Below are 23670 nucleotides of genomic sequence, written 5' to 3'. Positions count from 1 at the left end.
ATTAAATGTACGTACACCACTGACGAAGCCCGCCTTTTCTAGAACTGCTTCCTAGCATTTTTCAAATAGCCTATAATTAAAAGGTTTCAAACTGTTATTTCAACTTATGATTCAAACATACTACTGTTATCTGAACTGATACTCTATAGTATCAGTTACTATTATAGTAGTAATAGTAGAAAATGGGCTATTCAACTAAATGATGTTTCATCTTCAAAGTAGTCTAAGCCTTTTGATCTACAATGATTTGTATATTTAATTCTCCTATAGATGGCAGTGCTGGACTAATAAGGATGCTTTAAGTTAGTTTTCAACAGTACGGGACTTGACTAGATGCACATTATGTTAGACGTTTCTAACTAAATTGAATCAAAGTAGCCTACATTACCAGCTGTTTCTGTAGGAATATTACAGTTTAAGCTATAACAAAAGTATCACAACAAAAGTTAATAGGCTAATCAACGGTCCTCACAGTAACCAAAGTAAATAATATGAAACAAAATAATATTGGTGCAAATGACAAAGGGTCACAGTAATGTGATCAAAGTGGGTCTCACACACATACAAGTGAAATGGTTGATGCATTTGAAACCAAAGGGAGTTCTAGTGTTAGGCCTACTCATTGAACAGGGGTTGGTCAAAATAAAACGTATTGTCTGGATGGGAAGTGAGGTTATTTAAAGTAGGATATCTTGCTGTTTAGGATAAAACAAGCACAAGTAGGCCTATACATACAAACTCTACAAGATTAACATATTCAGTACAATATTAAAATGTCCATATGGGGCATTTTATTTAGCCTCAACTGTTATGGCACTAACTCTAAGCTCTAAGCAACTAGGCTACTGCAATTATTCTTATAGCCTAGAACAGGCTGTTTTAAACTTTACCTAGCCTAAGTGCAGCCTAACCCTAAGTGAGAACATCAATCGAGCGGGGTGTGCTGAATTTTCCCCTTTCCACTAGGGCTGGGATTTCGGGTAAATATTCAAAATGTCGGACGGAGGAGCAGCGAGTCAAGATGAGAGTTCAGGACCAGGTAATCATTACAGCATTTTACATATTCATACTTATATTCAAACTCTGTAACTCGCAATTCGAGATCTACAGAATCAACCTGAAAATAAAACAATTTAGCATAATGTTTCCGTTTTATGCGTTCTTTCAGCTGACAGCTCACAGATATTTGACAGCGGAGGAAACGGGCTATTGCAGTACGACGGCAAATTATAGGGAAAAAACATGCCCTCCTTTGTGTGATTAGACCGCTCTACGCCGCTACATATTCATATCCCTGTCAACAAATGCAATTTAGCATATTTTATTAGTAAAAGGCGACGTGACTATAGTGTTTATACATGTCATATTCAGATATTTCTTAAATACGGTTCTGAGCTGACTTCAACTGCGCTACCTAGCTTTCTTGCTAGTCTGGCTAGCGTTAGGCGGATCGGCTCTGTGTTGATACCTTGCTACAGCGTGCCTATTGAAAGCGGTTTGCATATTCATTTTTCTCCACAACACAACAGGCCGCGGCTGCGCATATTACATTATAATGGTATTTACAGTAGAGATATGTAGAGACTAGAAACAAAATAGCATGGTGTCGGGGCTTAAGCCCAGTGTGATTTTATATGCCTATTCTCTCCTGCCTTTGTGCTCGATGCAGGCTGTGTACGCCTGTTGTGTTATTCATCGGCCTCCCGAACCATAGAGAATGCGGAGTTCAGCATATTTCATCAACTATTCTAGCCAGCTAGAAATGTTTTGGCTCCCTGCATGAAATATTAACACTAGCATGCAGTTTAGTGTCGCTATCCGCCGCACAGTGTTTTAGCTGATGTTAAGGTGCTTTTTGTAGTAGTTTGCTGATAGTAACCAGCTCGACCTTATACTTAAACGCTTGAACCGGCCTTTTTCAGACAGCAAGTAAAGCATTTCACACGTTTCTGTTAAACTGCAGACGATGAAATGGCATTGCTAGCAAGTTAAACTGTGCACAAAGATTCAAACGATAATGTCGGATTTGTTGCTGTGCAGGTAGGCTACTTCCGATAGCTCAAGGGCAGATTAACCACTTCAATCACCTTATTTTCACAAACTCGTGCCATCGGAAATTGAATTGACTGCATTTCTTTACACCGTAAACAAAACACGTTTTCACGATTAACGTTTACCAGCTTGTCTGACTTTTGAAAACCCGGCTAATGTGATAATTGTATCTCTTTGTGTCGCCATTGTATGGCCATTCGCCACAGTCGTTTTCTGAGTTCAAAGCTTTTGAAGTTAAGATCGAGTTTTTAGGCGATGGCTCGTGGTGCCCCCCTGGGTATTGGTCGCGTCTTAAGGCTTTGTGTCATTTGGTCACTTCTCATTAGAATGTCAAGAAAACGTTGACCATATTGGCGAAACATTGCATTGGTATCCGCCTGTGGTATTTAGAGGGAAAGTTTGATTGCTGTCGTGCCTGTTTAGTCATTTGGCTAGCTTACCTGTGCTTGAAGTTTTTTTCAGGGGGCGGGGAAGAATGAGGCCCACTTTCTTGGTAGTGGGGCACAAACAGCGCCAAGTCGTTTGTACCCGGTTGGTCTCAAAAGCTATAAAGAAATGTCAGAAAGCCGTTTTCTTGTGTGTGGCCTAATAAGAATATTTGTGAACCCGGGTTTGTACTTTAAATAAATGTATGTTTAAGTTTAATTTACTCAAAAAGTGGTTGGCATTATTGTGCTTATCGAAAGGATGCTGATTCTGTAGTCAGCTGGGACGGTTTGTTTAAGGCTTGATATTTTAATTAGCAATGTGATGGGAACAGACCATGAAATTGCAAAATGTATTGAAAAAAAAAAATGTGTGCAAGAAGAAAATGAAATGATTCTCATTTTCATATTTATCCTCCTCATTCTCACAGTTCTTCATCTCTACTCAGAATTCCAACCTGCGAGTTCCATCATGAATATTCATTGCAGTAAACATGGTAATTATGAATAATGCATTAGGCTCAGTAATGAATGCACCACAAAGTATATCTTACATGAACAGGTCTACATTAAAAAAACTGTTTCAGAGTGGGAAAAAGGTAGTGGAGCATGTTATGATAAAGTAGCCTGCTCAAAATAAATGATAGGGTTCACCATGTAGCCTATTTAGAGATTTAACCTGGTTACCAGACTCAGACAGCCATTCTGTAGTAATGACTGTAGGATACAGTAGCCAGGATAATGACCGAAACTTCAGCTTGCAGTTCTTCCAGCTTGCATGTCCTCAATGGGTGATCCTCCCATGGTTAAAAACAAAATATAATACGTATAAAGAATCGAATATAAAGCAATTGTCCTCATTGTAGCAAACTATGGAGGAAATGAATTTGACCACCTTGCAAGGAAATTAAATGTCACAGCAATGGTCTCTTTCCTGTGCCTAGCAGATTGAAAGGCTCTTCCATTTGTTCTAGTGAGGTTAACTTTAACACAGATATGAAGTTGTCATTGCGTTCGTAATTTGAAAGTGGTTGTTTTTTTAGTCTTAGTCCGTTAGGTTAACAATACCTCTTTTGAAACACAGACATGTTGAAGCTGGTAGCACATTAACACAATGTGTGGTTCTCTCTGTATGTTGAACCTCTTTGCCTCCATTAACTTCCTGCGTATATTCAGCCTGTAAAACCCTGCTAATAAGTCACCTCTTTAAAATTCTCTCGGTTTAACTGTTTGCATAATGCATTGTTCCACTGTGGGGTTTATGCACACCCCCCTCTGTTAAATTAAAGTGCGCTTTTAGCAACCTATTTTGGTGTTTGTTTGTTTTTTTAAGGTAATGGCACTGTATGATTTAGATAGGGCATAGGGCCTTGTGTGTTCGCTTGTGATTGTGAGCTCTACCATCTCTCGGCCATATCCATGCACTTGTGTCCCACAAGCTCCTGTTGCTCAGAGAAACAAGGAGGAGCTTTGTAGTTGGCACCTGTAGACTGGACTCTTAACAGGTGGCCTTATGGATATTGGAAGAACCGACGTTGTACTTTGAGTTGGTAGGTCTGTTTCAGCGTAGGGAGAAAAACACTTTTAAACGTCCCTGACCTGGTGTGATTCAATGCTGTTTTACATTTACATTTAGTCATTTAGCAGACGCTCTTATCCAGAGCGACTTACAGTAAGTACAGGGACATTCCCCCCGAAGCAACTAGGGTGAAGTGCCTTGCCCAAGGACACAACGTCAATTGACACGGCCGGGAATCGAACTGGCAACCTTCAGCCTTACTAGCCCGACTCCCTCACCGCTCAGCCATCTGACTCCCCCCTCTGTTTTCTATGCATTGCTCGCACTGATGCTTGTTTCTTGATGAACTTGTCCGATGGCTTTTGTGTAGCGAAGGCTTGTAGCATACTAATCTCCTTTTTATAGGATATCATTTTGACATCCCCTCTCCCCTTCCAGCAGTCTCTCTCCCTGCCAGATAAGCTCTCCGAGCATGTTCTTCTTCAATGACATGAATAGAAGAGTGAAAAAACACCCTCTGAAAACAAACAACTAATGGAATTTAAAGCTAATCTAAATATGCTAATCTCCACCCGCCTCCCAAGCCTAGTTGGCAGCTCTCTCGGCCTCTGCAGTCTCTGAACGTGGCATGCCTTCGCCACGGGGGTCCAGGGATAATGACAGGCTCGTGGTGGATTAATATAGAGTTATTTATTTCTGATTGAGCGAGCCCCCCCCTCCTCCCCCTATCTCCCCCCTCTCTTATTAAAGGCCAGTGCATTTTCCCATCACTGCTGGGGGACTTTTGGTAGAGTGGTCTGAGATGTTATATCAGAGCACTCTCTCCTGCTTGTAGCCGGCGTGCTCAAACCAACACCGACAGGCCCTCGCACTGCATTCTGGGACGTCTGCCTCCGCTGATTACCTGCTCTTAGCTAATTAGTTTCTTGCACCGCGCTCCGACGGTAATTGGTGGTGTGCTACTTGCCTCCCCCGCCGCTGCTGTGCCGTGTGCTGCTGGTTCGAGCACTTTCGTTCCCCCTCTTCTTGTCCTCCTTACCCTCCTGTATTTTCTTTTTTTATATATATATATTTTTATCATCCTCCAAAAAGCCATCCAATTAATATGCTAATGAGCTGATAAATATTTATGGAACATTTAAATTATGCAGAAAGCTTTCAGAGCCCGGTGTAAAATGAGTTGCTCGCACGACTTCAAAGCATCACAGCTCTAACGAGGCAGGGGCAGATTTGCATACGACTTTAATCAGCTGAATACTGATTACGCTTCATTATGGGGGTGGGGGGGGGGGGAATACCAGCTGCACTCATTGCTTCTTTTCGTTCCAGAAAGAGAGGGATAGAGAGAGAGAGAACTTTTAGCGGTTGTGACAATTCTGGCATGCAGTAGAGAGAAAGAGAGAGAGAGAGAGGTAGAGAGAAAGAGAGAGAGAGAGAGAGAGAGAGAGAGAGGGGGAGACAAGAGGAGAAGAAAAGCACCAGAGAAAGAGGAGAGAGAGAGAGAGAGAGCTGTTTGCCTCAATCCCTCCTGGCTCTCTCAGTGTGTGCCGTATCTCAGCGCTGTTCAGTGGGGCGTGCGGTGGACAGTGCCAGAGTCTCTGCGTCTGTCTGTGTGTGTGTGTGTGTGTGTGTGAGGCTCGGCCCCCGCTGGACTGTGCTCGCTGACCAACAGAGAGTGAAAAGAGGGGACTAGAGGGGAGGGGCCAGGTGCCCGGGGCCCCCGGTCTGTGGGTTCTGCTCAGTGGCAGAACCCGTTCTCCCTGATAGCCGCTGCAAGCTTGTGAACCATGCTGGAGAACCCAGAAGCGGCCCCAGAGGGTGAGTTAGTGGATCAGTGCTAACTTGAATGTGGTGATTCAGGACTTTCGTTGGAAGGTTCAGCATTGGTACTCTCTTCCATTTGTGTAGAACTAATGACTCTGTTCATCATTGGGTTGAGTATGGGTAGTGGTTATGTGCAGATTTGCCATTTTGGTCATGAAGGCAACACGGCAGTGTTACGGTATGTCCTGTTTGATTGAAATACAATCTCTGAATGATAAGATGGCTGAGTGGTCAGTGGACGTAGAACTAAGAATAAGTCTCTTATTGTCCTTCTACATGTCTGTGTGTCTGTCCGTCTTGTGTGTCTGTCTGCCTTTTTCAGATTCTAAAATGAGTAATCCGTCAGAAACTAGTAAATGTGAAATGGAGAGTGGAGACGGAGACTCAGGTGAGTCACGTTCTGTGACCTGCAGCTTCTAGTCTCTACCTGCCCATTCATGTTGCTCCACCGGGGTCACGTTCAGGATGCACAGGGGTTTCAAACTGTTTCAGACAGTTGCAAACGGTAGAATCAAAACAAGTACTGGACTGTAAATTTCGACCCCACCTTTTTTTTCAAAATGTTGACTCCTGTTACGATTGAACTCGACCCTAGTTCTACTCATTGATTGTTTGTGTGCATACGTGTGTGTTTGATAGTCGTTCAGTGTCAACACAACACTGAGTTTTTTGACCAAGATAAAGTTCACAATGTGTTTAAATGTCTTACTGATAAATTGTGTTCCTTTTTATTAAGTATTCATTAAATATTGAAATATAATCAGAAACAAAAATAACATTCATAATAACCAACATATAAAAATTGACATCATTAAAACATAAATTCTGTTTATGTCGTGTTAAAAACAAATCTTATAATTTATTAAACTATTTCGTTTTCTCACTGGTCAGTTGGCATTTTTTCTTTTGTGTCTGAGCTTGTTGCTGTTCTGTCCTCAGGAGTCCAGACGAATGGACTGGACTTTCAGAGACAGGCGGGGCACACCACAAACACAATCACCAACGCACAGGCACAAGCCATCCTCCAACAGGTAACACCTCCTCCAGTCTCTCTCTCTCTCTCTCTCTCTCTCTCTCTCTCTCTCTCTCTCTCTCTCTCTCTCTCTGTCTCTGTCTCTGTCTCTGTCTGTCTGTCTCTCTATCTCTGTCTCTCTCTATCTCGTTCTTTCATTGTTTCCTTCTCCCTCTCTTTCACTTCCCCACACTGTCGGTGTCGAGTGCTCCTGGACCATTGGTCTGCGCGTGTGTTTGTAGGACAGAAGTGCTTCTGCTGAGATGAGCTTCATCATTAACATTCCAAGCTGTCCGTGTGTGTTTGAGTATGTGAGATATTAAGCAATACATGTGTGAAGTCTGTACTGTAACCTTTGGGATTGACATTCACCTCAGAGGGCCAGTTTCATGGAAAGCCCGGAGATTGAGTAGAAACATTGCTTTAGCTTTGTGAATTATAAATATCCTGTGAGCTTGTGTGAACCATATCTGGTCACATCAGCTGGATCAAGCCAATGAATTTTTTTTAACAAAAATGTGGGTTAGCATACAAGCATGCCTATAGAAGCAAAGTCAAACACACGCACACACACAGAGTACATTGAAACGAGCCAGGCTCTCTCAGTATCGCTTGGCAACGAGGCAGATTAATCAACCCTGTATGCTAATTTGGTGCTCCGTGGTTGCTCGGAAACAGATGGTGGAGAATATGCAAATCTATGCAGAATTTACATGCTCTGCATAACAGTTTTTTTTTATAATTAACTTCCCTTTCCAGCCCCCTCCCTTCCCTTTCATTGTCTCTGTGGTCTGCAGCACATTCCAAACACCCACCTCTTCTTCACAATTTAATTGACAGCTTTTTATGTTGATAGAAAACCTTTTTTTAGAGCAACCTCCTATGTTGGTGTTCCCAAGAGCCTGTGTGTGTGTGTGTGTGTGTGTGTCTCTTGAATTTTTCTGTGTGGGTTGTGTAGGTGTTCAGATATTGAAATTTAATTTGCGTTCCCTTACTCAGTATCACGAGTTTCAACATTCAGTGAAAAACCAAACTCAAATTGATGCGAATTCCCCTAGTCTATGCATGTAGATCAATATTCAACTTCTCAATACAAAAATAGATACCAGAAGAAGGAGAGTTTTGAAATGATTCAAGCAGTTCTATCTGGGAAAGTGTCATTTCTGTTTGCAAGTATAGATATAGGTGTGTGCTCTGCCCCTAGTCCAAGTTGGAAGACTCAGGTGCACTATTGACCTCCGTCCAGCAGGGCGCGCAGCCTCAGACCCAGCTAATGCTAGCTGGGGGACAGATAGCCGGAGTAAGTGGCTTACTGCCTGCTCAGCCTGAGGAGGAACAGGAACGGGAAGTGACCTAGGTTACAGGCCACCTGGCAGATCTCACAGTGTTGGGATAGGTGTTGAAACGGATGAGCAAACAACTCCGTATGATTGGTCAAACTGACACCGTGACTGACTGCACCTTTTCTAATACAGTGTTAGCTTTGAACAGCCAAACCTGAACACGGTCCTCCTCCTCCTCCTCCTGTCCTGGCAGTCTGTCTGCCAGTCTGTCCCAGTGATGGTGAAGCCATGTCCGAACTCTCCCAGCCGGACGGCAGGCAGGCAGGGAGCAGGGTGAGAGTGTTTGGACATAGCCCCACTTCGCTCTCGCCTGTGTCCAGTCTTGACCACCACCCTGGAACATCACACTAGCTCCATCTCTGTGTATGAAACCATTTACCCATGGCCCAGAGCTCAGGACCCCCGGTGGAAGGTTGTGTGTGTTGGTGCATGCATGTGTGTGTGACCATCTGTGTATGGGTGTGAATGTTTATCTGCACGTGTTTTTAGTGTTCTGGTGACCTCATGGGAGACGTTCCCACATCCATGTTGACGCGATGTCGTGCTTCTGTGTAACATCCTGAACTGCTGTCTGCTCATTGGCTGTCAAGAAGAGTGATCTGTGAGGTTCTTTTGAACAGGCTACAATCTCTCTCTCCCTCTCCCTCTCCCTCTCTCTCTCTCTCTCTCTCTCTCTCTCTCTCTCTCTCTCTCTCTCTCTCTCTCTCTCTCTCTCTCTCTCTCTCTCTCTCTCTCTCTCTCTCTCTCTCTCTCTCTCTCTCTCTCTCTCTCCAAACACATGCATCTTCTTTCCATCTGTGCTCTCTATCACAGCGCCCCTGCCACCGTCCAGTGTGCGCAACTTGATGCCTCAAAATGTGTGAGAATGGTAAATAAAACTAACAACAACCCATCCCTCTCCACTCTATTCCCCTTCGCCCCCTCCCTCCTCTATGCTACACCCCCCCCCCCCCCCCCCCCCCAGTTGACCCTGAGCCCGGCTCAGCAGCAGCTGCTCATCCAGCAGGCCCAGGCTCAGCTCTTGGCTGCGGCCGTGCAGCAGCACTCAGCCTCCCAGCAAAGCAGCACCACGGGAGCCAGCATCTCCGCCTCCGCCGCCACGCCCATCACCCAGCTGCCCCTGTCCCAGCCCATCCAGATCACCTCGGTAGGACACGCGCGTATGCCCCCCCCCCCCCCCACACACACACAAACACACACATGCCCTAGCATGCGGGAACACGCACCCTCACAGACAGTCTGTAGACTGGATCCATCTGTGTGCATGTCCTGGTAAATGTCCTGTCTCACCTGCCTCTTCCTGCAGCAGCTGCAGCAGCTGCAGCAGCAGAACCTGAGCCTGCCTCAGTTCGTGCTGGTCCAGCCCGGCCACCCCATTACTACCCAGCTGCAGCCGGCCCAGTTCATCATCTCCCAGACGCCGCAGGGCCAGCAGAGTACGTCCACACGCTCTCACACTGCCGTCACATCATCATGTCCCTGTGTACGGGACATTGGACAGGAGAGGTTTCACTCTCATCTAATGACCTGTTTCTTGCTTTGTCTCTCTCTCTCTCTCTCTCTCTCTCTCTCTCTCTCTCTCTCTCTCTCTCTCTCTCCCCCCCCCCTCTCTCTCTCTCTCTCTCTCTCTCTCCAACTTTCTCCCCAGGCCTCCTGCAAGCCCAGAATCTTCTAACTCAACTACCTCAAAGCCAAGCCAACCTCCTGCAGACTCAGCCAAGCATCGCCCTCACCACTCAGGTCTGAGCCGTTTCTCTCACTCCCTCACCCTCGCTCTCTCTCCATCATTCTCTCTCCATCATTCTCTTTCCATCATGGTCTGTCCATCATTCTCTCTCCATCCTTCTCTCTCCATCATTCTCTCCATCGCTCTAAGAACTGAGATGAGAAATAGGGAGTAGTAACCATTCACCCAGCATCCAAAATGACTTAACCTGGTATGGGTGGAGCTCAGGGATGGAGCCTTTGACTGCAGATCAAGAGGTCAAAGCATCCGATGAACGACCACATCAGTATTATTATTATCATTAATCCAACGTACTTCCCTTGCAGCCAGCGACTCCGACCCGTACGGGGTCAGCCACGCCCAACCAGTCCCTCCCCCAAGGCCAGACTCCGCCCAAACGCCTGGACACGCCCAGTCTGGAGGAGCCCAGCGACTTGGAGGAGCTGGAGCAGTTTGCCAAGACCTTCAAACAGAGACGCATCAAACTGGGGTTCACACAGGTGTGTGTACACTCGCTATGTACAAAGTCAAACTCAGCCTTCATATACTACATCGCAAAGAGTATTTCCTAAACTATTCCTTACTGTGTACCTGCCCACCCATGCTCAGGGTGACGTGGGCTTGGCCATGGGGAAGCTATATGGTAATGACTTCAGCCAGACCACCATCTCCCGCTTCGAGGCCCTCAACCTGAGCTTCAAGAACATGTGCAAGCTCAAGCCACTGCTGGAGAAGTGGCTGAACGACGCAGGTGAGTCCCTGAGCCAGACCAGACTGCTTCAGACCAGCTCCAGACCAGACCGCTTCAGACCAGCTCCAGACCAGACTGCTTCAGACCAGCTCCAGACCAGACCGCTTCAGACCAGCTCCAGACCAGACTGCTTCAGACCAGCTCCAGACCAGACCGCTTCAGACCAGCTCCAGACCAGACCGCTTCAGACCAGACCGCTTCAGACCAGCTCCAGTAGTAGTAGTGTGTCCTTGTGTGTGTCTGTACCGGCTCTTGTGTCTTTACCTCGGTCCCTGTGTCGTGTCCTGGTGCTGTTTGTGCAGAGAACCTGACGTCGGAGCAGGGTCTGTCCAGCCCCAGCTCCCTGGGCTCTCCAGGCCTGGGCATGGAGGGCCTCAACCGCCGCCGCAAAAAGAGGACCAGCATCGAGACCAACATCCGCGTGGCCTTAGAAAAGAGCTTTCAGGAGGTGAGACGGGTGTGCCACTACACAGCTGGAACCGGGCGGCCCGTGTTCTAGAACGGCTTGTTCCTGGAGCTCATCCTCTCGCTTTGGAGCTGTACGAGTCATCCTAGAACGATAGAACAGTTTCTGAGCGCGCCTCGTCCTGAAAGGGAATCCCTGGTCTTTTTGTCCTCTTCAAGCAGAACCAAAAACCTACCTCTGAGGAGATCACCATGATCGCGGACCAGCTGAACATGGAGAAGGAGGTGATCAGGGTGTGGTTCTGTAACCGACGGCAGAAGGAGAAGAGGATCAACCCCCCCAGCAGCGGCCTCACAGGAGGAGGCAGCACCCCCATCAAGACCATCTTCACCCCCAGCAGCCCCCTGGTACGCACACACACACACACATGCACATACCCAGCAGCCCCCTGGTACGCACACACACACACACACACATACACACGTGCACATACCCAGCAGCCCCCTGGTACGCACACACACACACATACACACGTGCACATACCCAGCAGCCCCCTGGTACGCACACACACACACACATGCACATACCCAGCAGCCCCCTGGTACGCACACACACACACATACACACGTGCACATACTGTCGTGGAAGTTTTTGAGAGAATCAATCGTTTAAGCTGAAGTCGGGTGAAGTACAGAGTTAATGTTTATTTGACGTAGATTTGAACATAATAACGTTATCAACATAACATCATCGACACACAAACATAAGACAATAACACAAAGACAATTCTATACAGCTCCATCCAGCATTCTAGAATGGAACCGGGAGAATCCAGCCCACCAGCACTACCCAGCTGATGGCCCTGAACCCCCCCAGAACATTCTTCAACAGACCATTTTATAGATACAACAGTTCTCAAAAGTCATTGGTCCACCCTACAGACATGCAGCTATACCAAATCTCTTCTGTCATTGGTTAAATCCTTAGAACAATACAGTTGAATCCACATTGTCTTCAGACCAACTGTCTCTTCCCCCCAGGTGAGCACTCTCTCAGGTCACCCAGACTTCCCGTCTCTTAGACTTCACGTCTCCTAGTTAGGTGTCATAAAACTGCAAATGGCATCTCTACCAAATGGAGTTGAATCAACATTCATTGTATCAAGCTACTTAACCAACTGTAAACTTATCCTAAAACACATTCATTGTACATAGGCCCAAAATTTCTTTCACAATACCCAGCAGCCCCCTGGTACGCACACACACACGCATGCACATACCCAGCAGCCCCCTGGTACGCACGCACGCACGCACACACACACACACACACACACACACATACACACGTGCACATACCCAGCAGCCCCCTGGTATGCACGCACACACACACATATACACACGTGCACATACCCAGCAGCCCCCTGGTACACACACACACACGTAACAGTAGCCTCCTGGTGCGCAGCCCCAGTCCCAGTAGGGGTGTATTGTGCAGTGCTGACCCCCCCTGCCCTCCCTAGGTAGCCAGCACGGCCGGCATGGTGAGCTCCATCAACACACCGACCACTCTGACTGTAAACCCAGTGATGCCTCTCACCAGCACCAGCGCCTCCAGCTTGGCATTCACAGGTGTGTGTGTGTGTGTGTGTGGGGGGGGGGGGGGGGGGGGGGGGGAGGTTTAAAGGGGTTATTCAACATTCCAACACATTTAGCTCATTTATTCCTCCATACCCACACTTAAAGTGAACTCGGTTGAACACAAACGTGGATGAATGACGTCGTAAACAGTTCTGATGAGTCTACATGGGCTCGGATAATCTAGACACAAGCTACACGTGTATAAAGTTGACCTTTAACCTTGGCACAGTCCTCACATCCGCCCCCCTCTCCTCCCCAGGCACGACCATCGGAGCGACCACTAACACGGCCTCTGTCATCTCCACGGTGCCCAACGTCACCATGAGCTCGCCCACTTTAAGACCCTCCCCCACGACGGCCCAGTCCACGGCGTCCGACACCGCCGGCGCACAGGAGCACACCATCGTCACCCAGGCGCCGTCGTCCCTGGCAACCACCCTGGGCACGGGTCAGGTGATGGTGGCGTCGCCGGGGCTGACGGCCGCGCTGCAGGGGGCCGCCCAGTTACCCACCAGCGCCAGCTTCGCCGCCATGGCGACGGCCGCGGGGCTGAACCCGGGCCTCATGGCCTCGTCTCAGTTCAACCCCGGGTGAGACGCTCATTTACGCGCTGGTCGTCTCCTGGTGGCCACAGACAAGTTTACTTGTAGGATAAACACCAGCCTTGACTCATGTATTTACTCTGACTGGAATCTCCTCTGAATGTGTGTATCTGTGGGTGAACTCTGACTCCCTGTGTGTGTGTGTGTGTGTGTGTGTAGGGGGGCTCTGTTGAGTCTGGGTCCGGGGGGACTGGGCAGTGCCCTGAGTCCTGCCCTGATGAGCAACAGCACCTTGGCCACCATCCAAGGTGTGTGGAGCGGCAAGTACACCTGTTTACTTCCTCTACACACCCTGACACCTGTTTATTATATTAGATATATTCTATTTTTTAAGGAAACTTTTTGAAAAGGTTCTCCAGCTTCCTCATCCTCCTCTTCCTCCTGCAGCTCTGGCGTCCAGTGGGACTCTGCCCATCACCTCCCTGGACGGCAGCGGGAACTTCCTGTTCGCCAACACCACGGCGGGCAGCACCCCTAACCTGGTGACCGCGCCCCTCTTCCTGAACCCCCAGAACCTGTCTCTGCTGACCTCCAACCCCGTCAGTCTGGTCTCCGCCGGCAACGCCGGGGGAGGGGCTCTACAGCTCACAGCCGACGCCCACCACCAGGTCACCACGGCAGCCGTGCCAGTCCCCGCCCCCACCATCACCACTGCCTCCAAGGCCCAATGAAGCGGGTGTGGGCGTGTCCCAGGCAACGCCTTCTTCCTCCCAGAGTGTGCTGTTCCTCGTGGTGGAGACCAGTGGCCTCCCACTCCTCCTCCCTCTCTCTCTCTCTCTCTCTTTTCATCTTTCTTTATTTAATCCTTTTGCTGCCACCAAAAAGAAACCCTACTGAGGGGGTTTTCAAAAGTTTTTATTTCTTTTTACATTTCTTTTCTCTCTTTTTCCCTGGCGCTCCAAAAATGTTGAGTCGATTCTGGCGTCACTCACCGCAGGAGGATTATGGCAGCCATTTTGTAAGGCAGGGTGGTCTGGAACTCTGTGGTCCGGCGCTGTGTGGAGCCCCTGAGAGAGACCTCCTGAGGGGACTGACCTCCTGTGCGCTGAACCACCTAGACACCCTGCTCCCTCACCCACCTGGAGTCTCCTATCTTCCCTGTTCAGAACTGCTTCTGAAACACTTCTAACCAAAAATGTTTGATTTTAACTTTTTAACTTTTTAGCTTGTTAACAAGAAAATGATTTACTACTAAGTTCTACGATCTACATCATCACTAAAAGGGGGCATTGTGTGTTCACGCCCCCGCTATAGTTTATATTGTGTCTTGAGGCTCAGTTGGACAGGCCTCCACACGACTCATATCAAAGTTATATTTTAGAGTCTTTTTTTGTAGTTTGTCGTCTTTTGTTTTCCTGTGTACCTGTGAGTGAACACTCTCTGAACTTTGTACGTCTAATATTATTAAGTTAAGCTTTAACTCCTGTACATCAATTTTTAATCGTGGTTGTAAGGCTTTAAAAACCAGTAATAAGTGGCCGAGATAGCGGTTACCGTTGCTTTAAGAAACCCGGGGACTGCGTGAGGTGTTCCTCGGCTCTCTCTCTCTGTCCGTCTGTCTAGAAACACTGAGTTGGACCCTGACAGCAGGGCTGGCCCCGCCATGCAGCCTACACACGCAAGTCTAGGTGAGCCAGCGTAGACACTGAGACCAAATCAGAAAAACACGTAAAGCTTTAAAGAGGCTGTCGACATTACAAGCAGTCCCGAGTCAGATGAGGGTACTGGGGGGTAGGGAGGAGGAGGGAGAAGTCGGGCTGTTGCCACAGCCCCGGTTGCTGTTGGACACAGGAGGGTTCTCTATTTGAACTCTGTGTTCTCTGTGACTATGGGCTTGTTGGTTGCCACACCAACCGTGATGTGCGTTGGTGATGGTTGGATCATAGTCTGTGGTTGGAGAGCTGTTCTGTCTACTTGTGCACAGTACCTGTACCAAAAAAAACTAACTGGATTTCTGCTCTTCAGTCTGCCTGATCCTTAAAGGAGTAAACTGTCACGTTTTGATTTTGTACGGTTCTTTTTATTTCTGTCAGTCTTTTGAGACTGGCTGACTTCAAGATATACCAAAAATATTTGTCAAAACCTATTGCTGTGTACTGTCAGTGTAGCTTAGTCTAGTCCAAATATTTATGAGTACTACAAACTCTTTCTCTCTAGATAACAAACTAAAAAAATGCAATATTTTGATCATCATTTTCCAAAGACAAACATTTTTTCTATGTGGCTCTCCCCTGCTCAGCTTTGCAGCGCAAGTGACCAAAAAGAAAAGGTTGGGAAGGTGGAGGGGAGGGGGAGCCCCCCCCCCCCCTGACTCCCCCACAAAGTTACTACACTTTATATCAGAGCTTGTTCAGGTTTGAAGGGCACCTTGATCAGGGTGTGTCTGTGGGCCGGCCGGGTGGCAGCCAGTCAGGCACCAGATGTTTGTGGGTGGCATGTCTGCTTTAGTTTGTCTACCGATATTCAGCCATGAAACGCAAGCTTGAACCAAAGTCACTTCCCCGTGAGTTTCTGTGCCTGTTGAAAGCACGCCAACCTTGGTGTTTGTGCCATCGCTACCAGTCCCTCTCTGGTTGTGACGCCTGCCTGTGGAGGTCCAGACATGCCCTGCTCGGTGACCCTGCATCCCAGTGACCCTCTCCCCATCCTCAGCTTTACAGAGCAGCTGCTCCGAGTCCCTGGTGGAGCTGCGTGTCCGGGAGACCTCTATCCTGTCCCTATAGCTTTAGGATCGCATCCTGGCTGCTGTTAGCTGGGTGGTATGGTCCACCCCCTCCTCTCTCTCTCCTCGACACTCCTATGTTCTATGTCAGTGACTGGGTCCCTGCTCCAAGCTAGGAAGTCACACGGAGGAAGAGGCGAGGTCTTTATTCTCTCCAGCAGATCTAGGTTGTAAATCTAGGTTGAGTATCTCAGACCAAGTCCAGTTACCTAACCCGTAAGTAGGTACTGTGGCCGATGTGCTGCCCCTTGCGAAACACACAGTCTCCACACAAAAGAACTTGTTCTACTGCACTCACTCCCTCCACCCCCGATTTAGAGAACTCCTAGTCTGACAGCATTCTATCACGTTAACCCCTCTTTATGTGGTTCTTTTTCTGCTTGAAATACTTTGAATATACCTCAGCAGCACTTAAACAGAAGGATGCTTCTCCTGTAGAGACGTCACACCTATAGAATATTCTAGAATGTACTGTCATGCTCACAAGTTGATTAATAACGATGCATCCATAATGACACAATGTCATTGGTGTTTAAATCGAGGACAAACTACTACTGCTATTTACTAGTACTACTATTTATGGGGTGTTTCCAGGTTTTGAACAGTAATTAACTTTATTTTGTGATCCTTCTTGCCAAAGCTATAGCCTTTCTCTCTGCGGCTGGGCTCAAGTCTTGTTGCTGCTCACTTTGCTGGTCCTCTGATCTTGAGCTCTGATTGGTCAGAGAGGACAGGAAGTTCCAGTTGTAGTGCAGTGTGTTATGTCCCTCAATAGGTGGGCGGAGCACTGGTGAACCAATGACCCTAGGCCCAATGGGAAGTTACTAAAATATTTATCTGAGGAACGATAAAAGAATTAGAGAAGTTGTTTTTTTCTTTTCATAATTCTATACATATAAATATATATATAAACAACACATGTAAAGTACTCATATTTTATATTTGAACCAGTATGTTATCAAGACTGAATGTAGTGTTTTATCATGCTTATACTCAAATTACAAAAAAAATGATCCTTTTATTATTGATGATAATAATAGCAATTTTGAAAAAACTTTGTCAAGACCAAAACATAAACCATGCCCCCCTGACACGTAATTTGCTGCCACCTGGGTCTGTCATATGTAGTGGGTGTGGTCTTAAGAATGGGAGGGGCTTTTTCAGGTGCTCCAATGGACAGTCCCATGGTTTCTGGAGAAAATGAGTGAAGCAATTGATCTTAACATTTATTTTATTTTTTGTTTGTTTCACTTTGATTTCTTGAGAACTTGATTTGCTGTGCTGTTTTTAACAATCATTTGAATTTTTATTGTTTCCTTTTTAATTTGCCTTTAACTGTTTTTTTTTTTTATGGCACGAGAGGGCGAGATCACTGGCTTTCTTAGTTGTACTAAAGATTAACATTATCATTTATGCCTTATTGTTATTTAGGAGACAAGAGCATTGTATAATATGGTTGTTATGTGAGTATGGAGGGAGTGAGAAGATGCGTCTTCTCCAGCTGAGTGTCTAACTCACCAGGTGTTTCCTGGGATCGCCTGGTGTTCTGATGTGGTCATTTTTGCTACCCGTGATATTAGATGTGTCTAGAACAGGTGGCTGTACCTGAGACTAAAGCTTTACTAATAGATCAACTCCAGCAGGTTTGTCAGACTGTGCGTAAATGAGGGAGATTAGGCCTTTTTTTTATTCTTTTTTTTACCAATTCCCTTCTGTTTATTTCTCTGACAGAGAAAGAAGGAAACGATCAGAGTAATTGGAAGTGTGTGGAGAGTGAGGAGTGAGATTATTGTACGTAACGAGAACACATTTTGAGGAGACACCTTTTCTGAAGCCTCTCAGTGATCCACTGCCGGAGGTTGGCTGACCTATTCCTATATTTAGGAAACTGTTTTGATTTAGTTTTGCATGGCAGTTCATTAGATCTCAGCAGCTCAGCTTGTTGAGGTCAAAGCTTGTGGTGCAATCTCTCTGATCCTGTCATGGGTGAGGGATGCATCTCTACAGGCCGCTCCACTACTGATGGTGGCTTTGGTACATGATGGACAGAGCACCAGTAAGGCATGAAAACTGTCCTATACCTCATTTCTAACTCGCAACTGAGTGAAAACTTGGTCCAAACGACTACTTTAGAGATAAACATGGAAAACAAACAAAAAAAACTGTAAATACACACACACAAAATGGCCTAAGAAGTGTGTTGCAGTGACAGCTTCTGCCACAAGGGGGAGACATGACACACTCCAGCACCTCTGATTGTCTTTCTCTGTTGTAACTGCAAGAGAGCGTCTCACCAATCCTCTTTCAAAAGCCACATTTGTGGTTTACAGAATAGCCTACTTTCAAATGTTTTATTCTGAGTTTCTACCCGTATGACCTATATTTAAAACCCATGTTTTCCCCTCCAATTCATGCAGAGTCTTCAGAACTTTTAAAGAGACGGACTCCCTTTGAACACGTTTCTATGTGATGGCTACGGTAAGAGCTTTGTCCTGATGGCTCTATTGGCTGTGTGCACAGATGTAAGACTGCGAGTGTCTTCCCCCTCAACGGTGCTCTCTCTCTCTCTCTCTCTCTCTCTCTCTCTCTCTCTCTCTCTCTCTCTCTCTCTGTCTCTGTCTCTGTCTCTGTCTCTGTCTCTGTCTCTGTGTCTGTCTGTCTGTCCCATGGTGACGACATTAACCAAAGACTTTTAGTGATTGTATATGGCCGACACATCTCTCCCTCTCTCCTCACTCCTGGACACACACACACAGCCCTTATAACCTGTGCTTCAGATCCACCTGTATGGCAGAGGTGTGTTAGTGTATCTAAACACCTCTTAGACACACTTGACCCGTCAATGCAACTGAATCAGTGCCTATGGGTGGGGATCAATAGTTAGATGGGAGTTGGGCGGGGCAAAGTAGGCTTCTCTGATAGACAGGTAAATGAACCAATCCCATGTTAGCTGGATGATGTTTATTAATACACACTGAGGGTTGATCCTGTGCACACTGTAACTGCTCAGGACTTTCTGTCTGTTTGTTTGTCTCCAAGGCTGTTTCTAGGATAACTTTCTTCCTCAAGGACGGTCATGTAAACACACTGTCTTTTCTGCCTGTAGTCTCCACATCTGGTCTCTAGTTGCCATGATACGGTCTCTAGGATACACATCTTGTGGGTTGTCTGGAACACAGTTTCGGTCACTGTGGTGTTTTTTTTCCCTCTTTTTCTCTTTCTCTCTCTCCCCTTGTTCCGCTGCCACACTATGCATCATGGTCCTTCGCTCTGCATGGGCTACGTCCCCATTGGCCGAGCAGATTGGCCAGAGGGAACACTTGGCGTGATGCTTTATTCCGAGTGGGGAGTTGTATGATCTCAAAAGCGCTATCCCAAAGCAAAAATCCAAATACTTAACGTTTGACAAATGCAGATACCAAAGATGACTCTCTTTTTGTCTCTCTCTCTCTCTCTCTCTCTCTCTGACTACCCTTCTTTCCCCGTTCCCCTGCAGCTTGTGTATTAAGAGACAACCCCAGCACTGGCTTTAGTTCTAGCCTCAGTTATTCCAAAGCTTAGATGTATATTTTGGTACATTTCTGAGAAACCTAAGTGGAAAAAGTCTGTCAAATGAAACTTCTTGTTTGTTTGGTGTATCGCTCCTTCTTCTGTCACCGCATGGAACTAATTGCAGAACTGTCTTACTCGTAGGTTAAAGATATAATTTTTTTGTATGTTTTGCGCGTGTCAAAATAATGTGTGTGTGATATCAGTTACAGTGACCATTGTTTTAAAACAAGAATGACAGATAAAAAATGAAAGAAAAAAAATTAAACATGTACATATTCTGTTTGTGGATTTCAAGAAATGCGTTCTGTAAAACATTTATTATTCTCACTCAAGGATGCTTGAGCTCAACTAAAGGAATGTGTCCCTCCTTTCAGACTCACTAGATTCCTTCTGAGTAGAACTTTCACTCTAGAACTTTGGAACAAACGCTGTCATGGCGACACGTAGCCCCAGAGTTCCACAATGGACTAGAAACCTGCTCACTGTTGCCATGGAGGCATAGGGTGCTGACCTGTCTGTGGAGTGCCCCCTCTCTTGCGACAGAGAACTGAAAGATTGTGTAGAACTTTTCAAGTATGTGAATCAGGATACATGGTAGATTTGATGCTTTTGTCTGCTGTATTTGTTTTTTGTTTGTTTTGTTTTTATACACATATAAAGATAATCTTTTACTGTAAATGTACAGTTCTCTTTTGTTGTAAACATCATTAAACCATTTTCCAAGTGTTTTAACAACTATCATTTCTTTTATTGCAGTCCTTTGCAAGCATACAGTACATAAGTAGCCTTATGACTTGCTGACAATTGACATAGAAATGACTAACACTGATCAAATTTTTTTGGTATCATGATTTGATCTGTTACATACAAGCAAGACCAGGAATATGACAGATGACAAAGACAGAAAAGGTAACAGGTCAGGGGAAGCTAGGAGGAGAGCAGGGGGTAGGATGAGGGGTAAGGGGGTAGGGGGTAGGATGAGGGTCAGGAGCAGGTTGTCATGGGGTAGGATGAGGGCAGGAGGGCAGGGGGTACGATGAGGGGCAGGATAAGGGTCAGTAGCAGGTTGTCATGGGGTAGTAGAAGGGTAGGAGGAGGGCAGGGGGTAGGATGAGGGGCAGGAGGTAGGATAAGGGGCAGGAGCAGGTTGTCATGGGGTAGTAGAAGGGTAGGAGGAGGGCAGGGGGTAGGATGAGGGGCAGGAGGAGGTTGTCAGGGGCCAGGAGGAGAAGGGGGAGAGGGCCGCTTTGCCAGAGGTTGATATGTCTCGTTGGTCTTCGTGTCTAGATTGAGAGACTGCCAGGCGGATTAAGACACACGAGGACAGAATGAAACAAGATCAGTTGACCTCTGTAGTCTCGGTATCATGATGAAGTTATGTAAGACATTTACATTTAGTCATTTAGCAGACGCTCTTATCCAGAGCGACTTACAGTAAGTACAGGGACATTCTCCCCGAGGCAAGTAGGGTGAAGTGCCTTGCCCAAGGACACAACGTCAATTGGCACGGCCGGGAATCGAACCTGCAACCTTCTGATTACTAGTCCGATTCCCTAACTGCTCAGCCACCTGACTCCCTGAATGAATGGATTCCATGGTGTGTGAGAATGAAATTCAGAATACCTCGTAAACCTCTGTCTTCTTCACCTTGCGAGCCTGTGTGAGGAAACACAGGCAAGATGTTTCAAGTCACATGAACACATTGTTGTCGTAAACACATGGTGTTTTACCAATGTCTGTGTGCTGGCTTTAATCCTCCCCTTCAGTGTTTTTGTGAACATTGATGCCTTACCCGACTCTTGGTCTTGGTGCTTTCAATCATCTGGTAGGGATCAGATTCTACATCTCCAAGAGTCTGTGGAGACAACATCGAGTCAAACTGCCGATATGCAAAAAATATTCCCACATTGGTAGCCCTCTTGTGAGTTATTTTGACTGACCAATAGACTGAGAGTGGAGTACTGTTGCTAGGGAGATATCAACATGGCAAATTAGGTTTGTTTCGGTGTTGTGTCGTTTGAGTGTTGTATTAATCCAAGATGGATCCATGTTATCACACTGTGGTGATAACAGATCTAGATAAATTCACTTCTTACCTGATATGTTCTATCACCCTCTTCCTGCCTACGCTTCTGTGTGGAACAGCCATAAAAATTTACAAATCTCTCACAACACCTACACACAACCATAAATACACATACACATGTGCAAGTCAACACACACACACACAGTGACCCCACTCACTGGTATTGCTCCTGATGATGGGTCGGCAAGATTTTGTTCCTCATAATTACCATTAGCACCATTATCCGTGTTTGACTGAGGGGCATAGAACATAAAAACTCTTTCTTTTTTTTGCAGTGGTGATGCATAGTTTACATGATTTACATGAACATACTTTCACACACACACACACTGTTACGTGATGGTGTTATAGAGAGCAATACTCACAGCTACATTGGAAGGAAATGTAGAATGCAGAAGCTACAAATTGTGTGAGAGCGAGAAAGAGAAAGACAGGAGAGAGTGAGTATCACCCTCAGGTTCGAACATTCAGCTTATAAAAGCGTTTGCCTGTCATTTTTAGTCAAGGTGTCACCTTTTCTCTGAAGAAAAGGCCCGTGAAAACAATACAGTAGAGAAGCAGGAAGCCATCCAGGATATAGCAGGTAACCGGAGTTGACAGTGAGGCCTCTACACGACAGAACACACATTCATTATGTTCAAAGGTAGAATGACAAAGAGGAAGTGTGTATATGTTCATGCATGTGCGTGTCCGAGTGCATGCTGTCTGTGTGTGTGTGTGTTTGTGTGTGTTGGGGAGACAAAAACAGAACACAAGGTAAACTGAGTTAAGTGATTACTGTAAAGGCCAAATGGAAACATTTTAGAGCGGGACATCACAGAACAGGAAATATGTAAGCGACCCTCTGGTGTTTCAGTGTCTTCCTGTCACTGAGTAGGGCCCTATCTCTATCTAGTCCTATCTCTGTGGTTTCTTCGTGTCAAGGCAGGGCATCGAGGCAGGGGTCTTGTAAGACATTGGTGTCTGCATCTGTCTGTCTGTCTGTCTGTCTGTCTGTCTGTGAGTGTGTGTTTGTGTCTAAGGATGAAGGACGGGTTACACAAAATTATCTTGAAAATTCTATTATTGGTATATTTAAATATTCATGACTGGCCTATTGATGTCAACTCATCTGCAGATGGTAACAAAATGGCCTCGTTTCCAGGGCTCACTGTGAAAATCATTTCATTAATTTATGAAATTATTACTTTCTTTCTTTTTCCCTCAGCAGCAAAGAAAAACAACATTCACATTTTGTGCGACATAGCCTTTTCAGACACAATCAATAATTTTCTCAAGTTCTTTCTCTTCATTCTGTCTAGTTTTCTAAGAGTTTATATTTCTTGTAATGCGGAAACGTGATAGCAGCAAGCTTCCGTGTCTTTCTTCAATAAGGGGAGGGGGGATAAAATATGGCTGATCATGAGCTGTTCTACTGGACATTAAATCATTAAACAAAAGTAAATTGGACTCAATTCCCCTTCACTTGAACTTGAATTTCCAACAAAATCTCCCCCTTTTTAACAGTCTCTAATGTCTCATCACCTCTAGCTGTTTTTACATGAAAGTGCAGTCCCCACCTCTGCTGCATCACTACGTACCTGCAGATGACACCCGCTGGAGGAGAACAAACACAGCTGCAGTTCGCAGAGACATTATCCTCCCTACAGCCTCTCCTTTTCTCCTCCTTTCTCTTCACGTCTCGAGACACAGGCAATGTTTCTTGTCTTTCTGTCCTTGGTTCTTGGCTAGGGGCTGATGCTCACTCTACTTCTTTTTATCTCTCTCTCTGTAACCACCCCCCCCATCACCATGCCGACTACCTCTCTGATGACAGGAAGTGGCTTCACTGACACCAATGACACTCTATACTGAACCCTTACTCAATAGATGTAAGGATTACTAGGCCCTAACTATACTATATTACCATCAATTACAATTCCGTACATTATTTCCCACTGCCAGTTAACATCCAGTATACAGTGCTGACCATATCTAATGCCCACCATTATTATAATAATTATTATTATTTCA

General features: G+C 46.1%; 2 protein-coding genes across 2 annotated transcripts; one reads left to right on the top strand and one right to left on the bottom strand.

Annotated features, from left to right (window-relative positions):
- Positions 1-905: 905 nt before the first annotated feature.
- Positions 906-20307, top strand: pou2f1b (POU class 2 homeobox 1b). Its single transcript, XM_062456620.1, has 15 exons — positions 906-1039; positions 2909-2974; positions 6143-6208; positions 6760-6851; positions 9140-9322; positions 9482-9611; positions 9824-9915; positions 10228-10401; positions 10511-10647; positions 10941-11100; positions 11277-11465; positions 12578-12686; positions 12955-13285; positions 13457-13557; positions 13685-20307. The coding sequence occupies exons 1-15, from the start codon at positions 994-996 to the stop codon at positions 13966-13968; spliced, it is 2160 nt and encodes a 719-aa protein (XP_062312604.1). The 5' UTR covers positions 906-993; the 3' UTR covers positions 13969-20307.
- On the bottom strand, positions 20307-23421 carry cd247l (CD247 antigen like). Its single transcript, XM_062456619.1, has 8 exons — positions 23238-23421; positions 22171-22265; positions 22023-22055; positions 21816-21890; positions 21668-21703; positions 21364-21426; positions 21195-21227; positions 20307-20867 (listed from the first exon to the last, which is right to left on the bottom strand). The coding sequence occupies exons 1-8, from the start codon at positions 23290-23292 to the stop codon at positions 20784-20786; spliced, it is 474 nt and encodes a 157-aa protein (XP_062312603.1). The 5' UTR covers positions 23293-23421; the 3' UTR covers positions 20307-20783.
- Positions 23422-23670: the final 249 nt, after the last annotated feature.

This window comes from Osmerus eperlanus, chromosome 3 (genome assembly GCF_963692335.1).
Source record: "Osmerus eperlanus chromosome 3, fOsmEpe2.1, whole genome shotgun sequence".
In the NCBI taxonomy this organism is placed as follows: Eukaryota; Metazoa; Chordata; class Actinopteri; order Osmeriformes; family Osmeridae; genus Osmerus; species Osmerus eperlanus.
Note: the sequence above shows the minus strand (reverse complement) of the source record. Positions and strands in the feature narration are given on the sequence as shown.

Coding starts and splice junctions, on each gene's coding strand:
- cd247l (XM_062456619.1), bottom strand. CDS start 23,292: ATGTCTCTGCGAACTGCAGCTGTGTTTGTTCTCCTCCAGCGGGTGTCA. Junction 22,056..22,170: donor GCCTTTTCTTCAGAGAAAAG/GTGACACCTTGA, acceptor CACAATTTGTAG/CTTCTGCATTCTACATTTCC. Junction 21,704..21,815: donor CATCATCAGGAGCAATACCA/GTGAGTGGGGTC, acceptor TGTTCCACACAG/AAGCGTAGGCAGGAAGAGGG.
- pou2f1b (XM_062456620.1), top strand. CDS start 994: ATGTCGGACGGAGGAGCAGCGAGTCAAGATGAGAGTTCAGGACCAG. Junction 9,916..10,227: donor GCATCGCCCTCACCACTCAG/GTCTGAGCCGTT, acceptor CTTCCCTTGCAG/CCAGCGACTCCGACCCGTAC. Junction 11,101..11,276: donor TAGAAAAGAGCTTTCAGGAG/GTGAGACGGGTG, acceptor GTCCTCTTCAAG/CAGAACCAAAAACCTACCTC.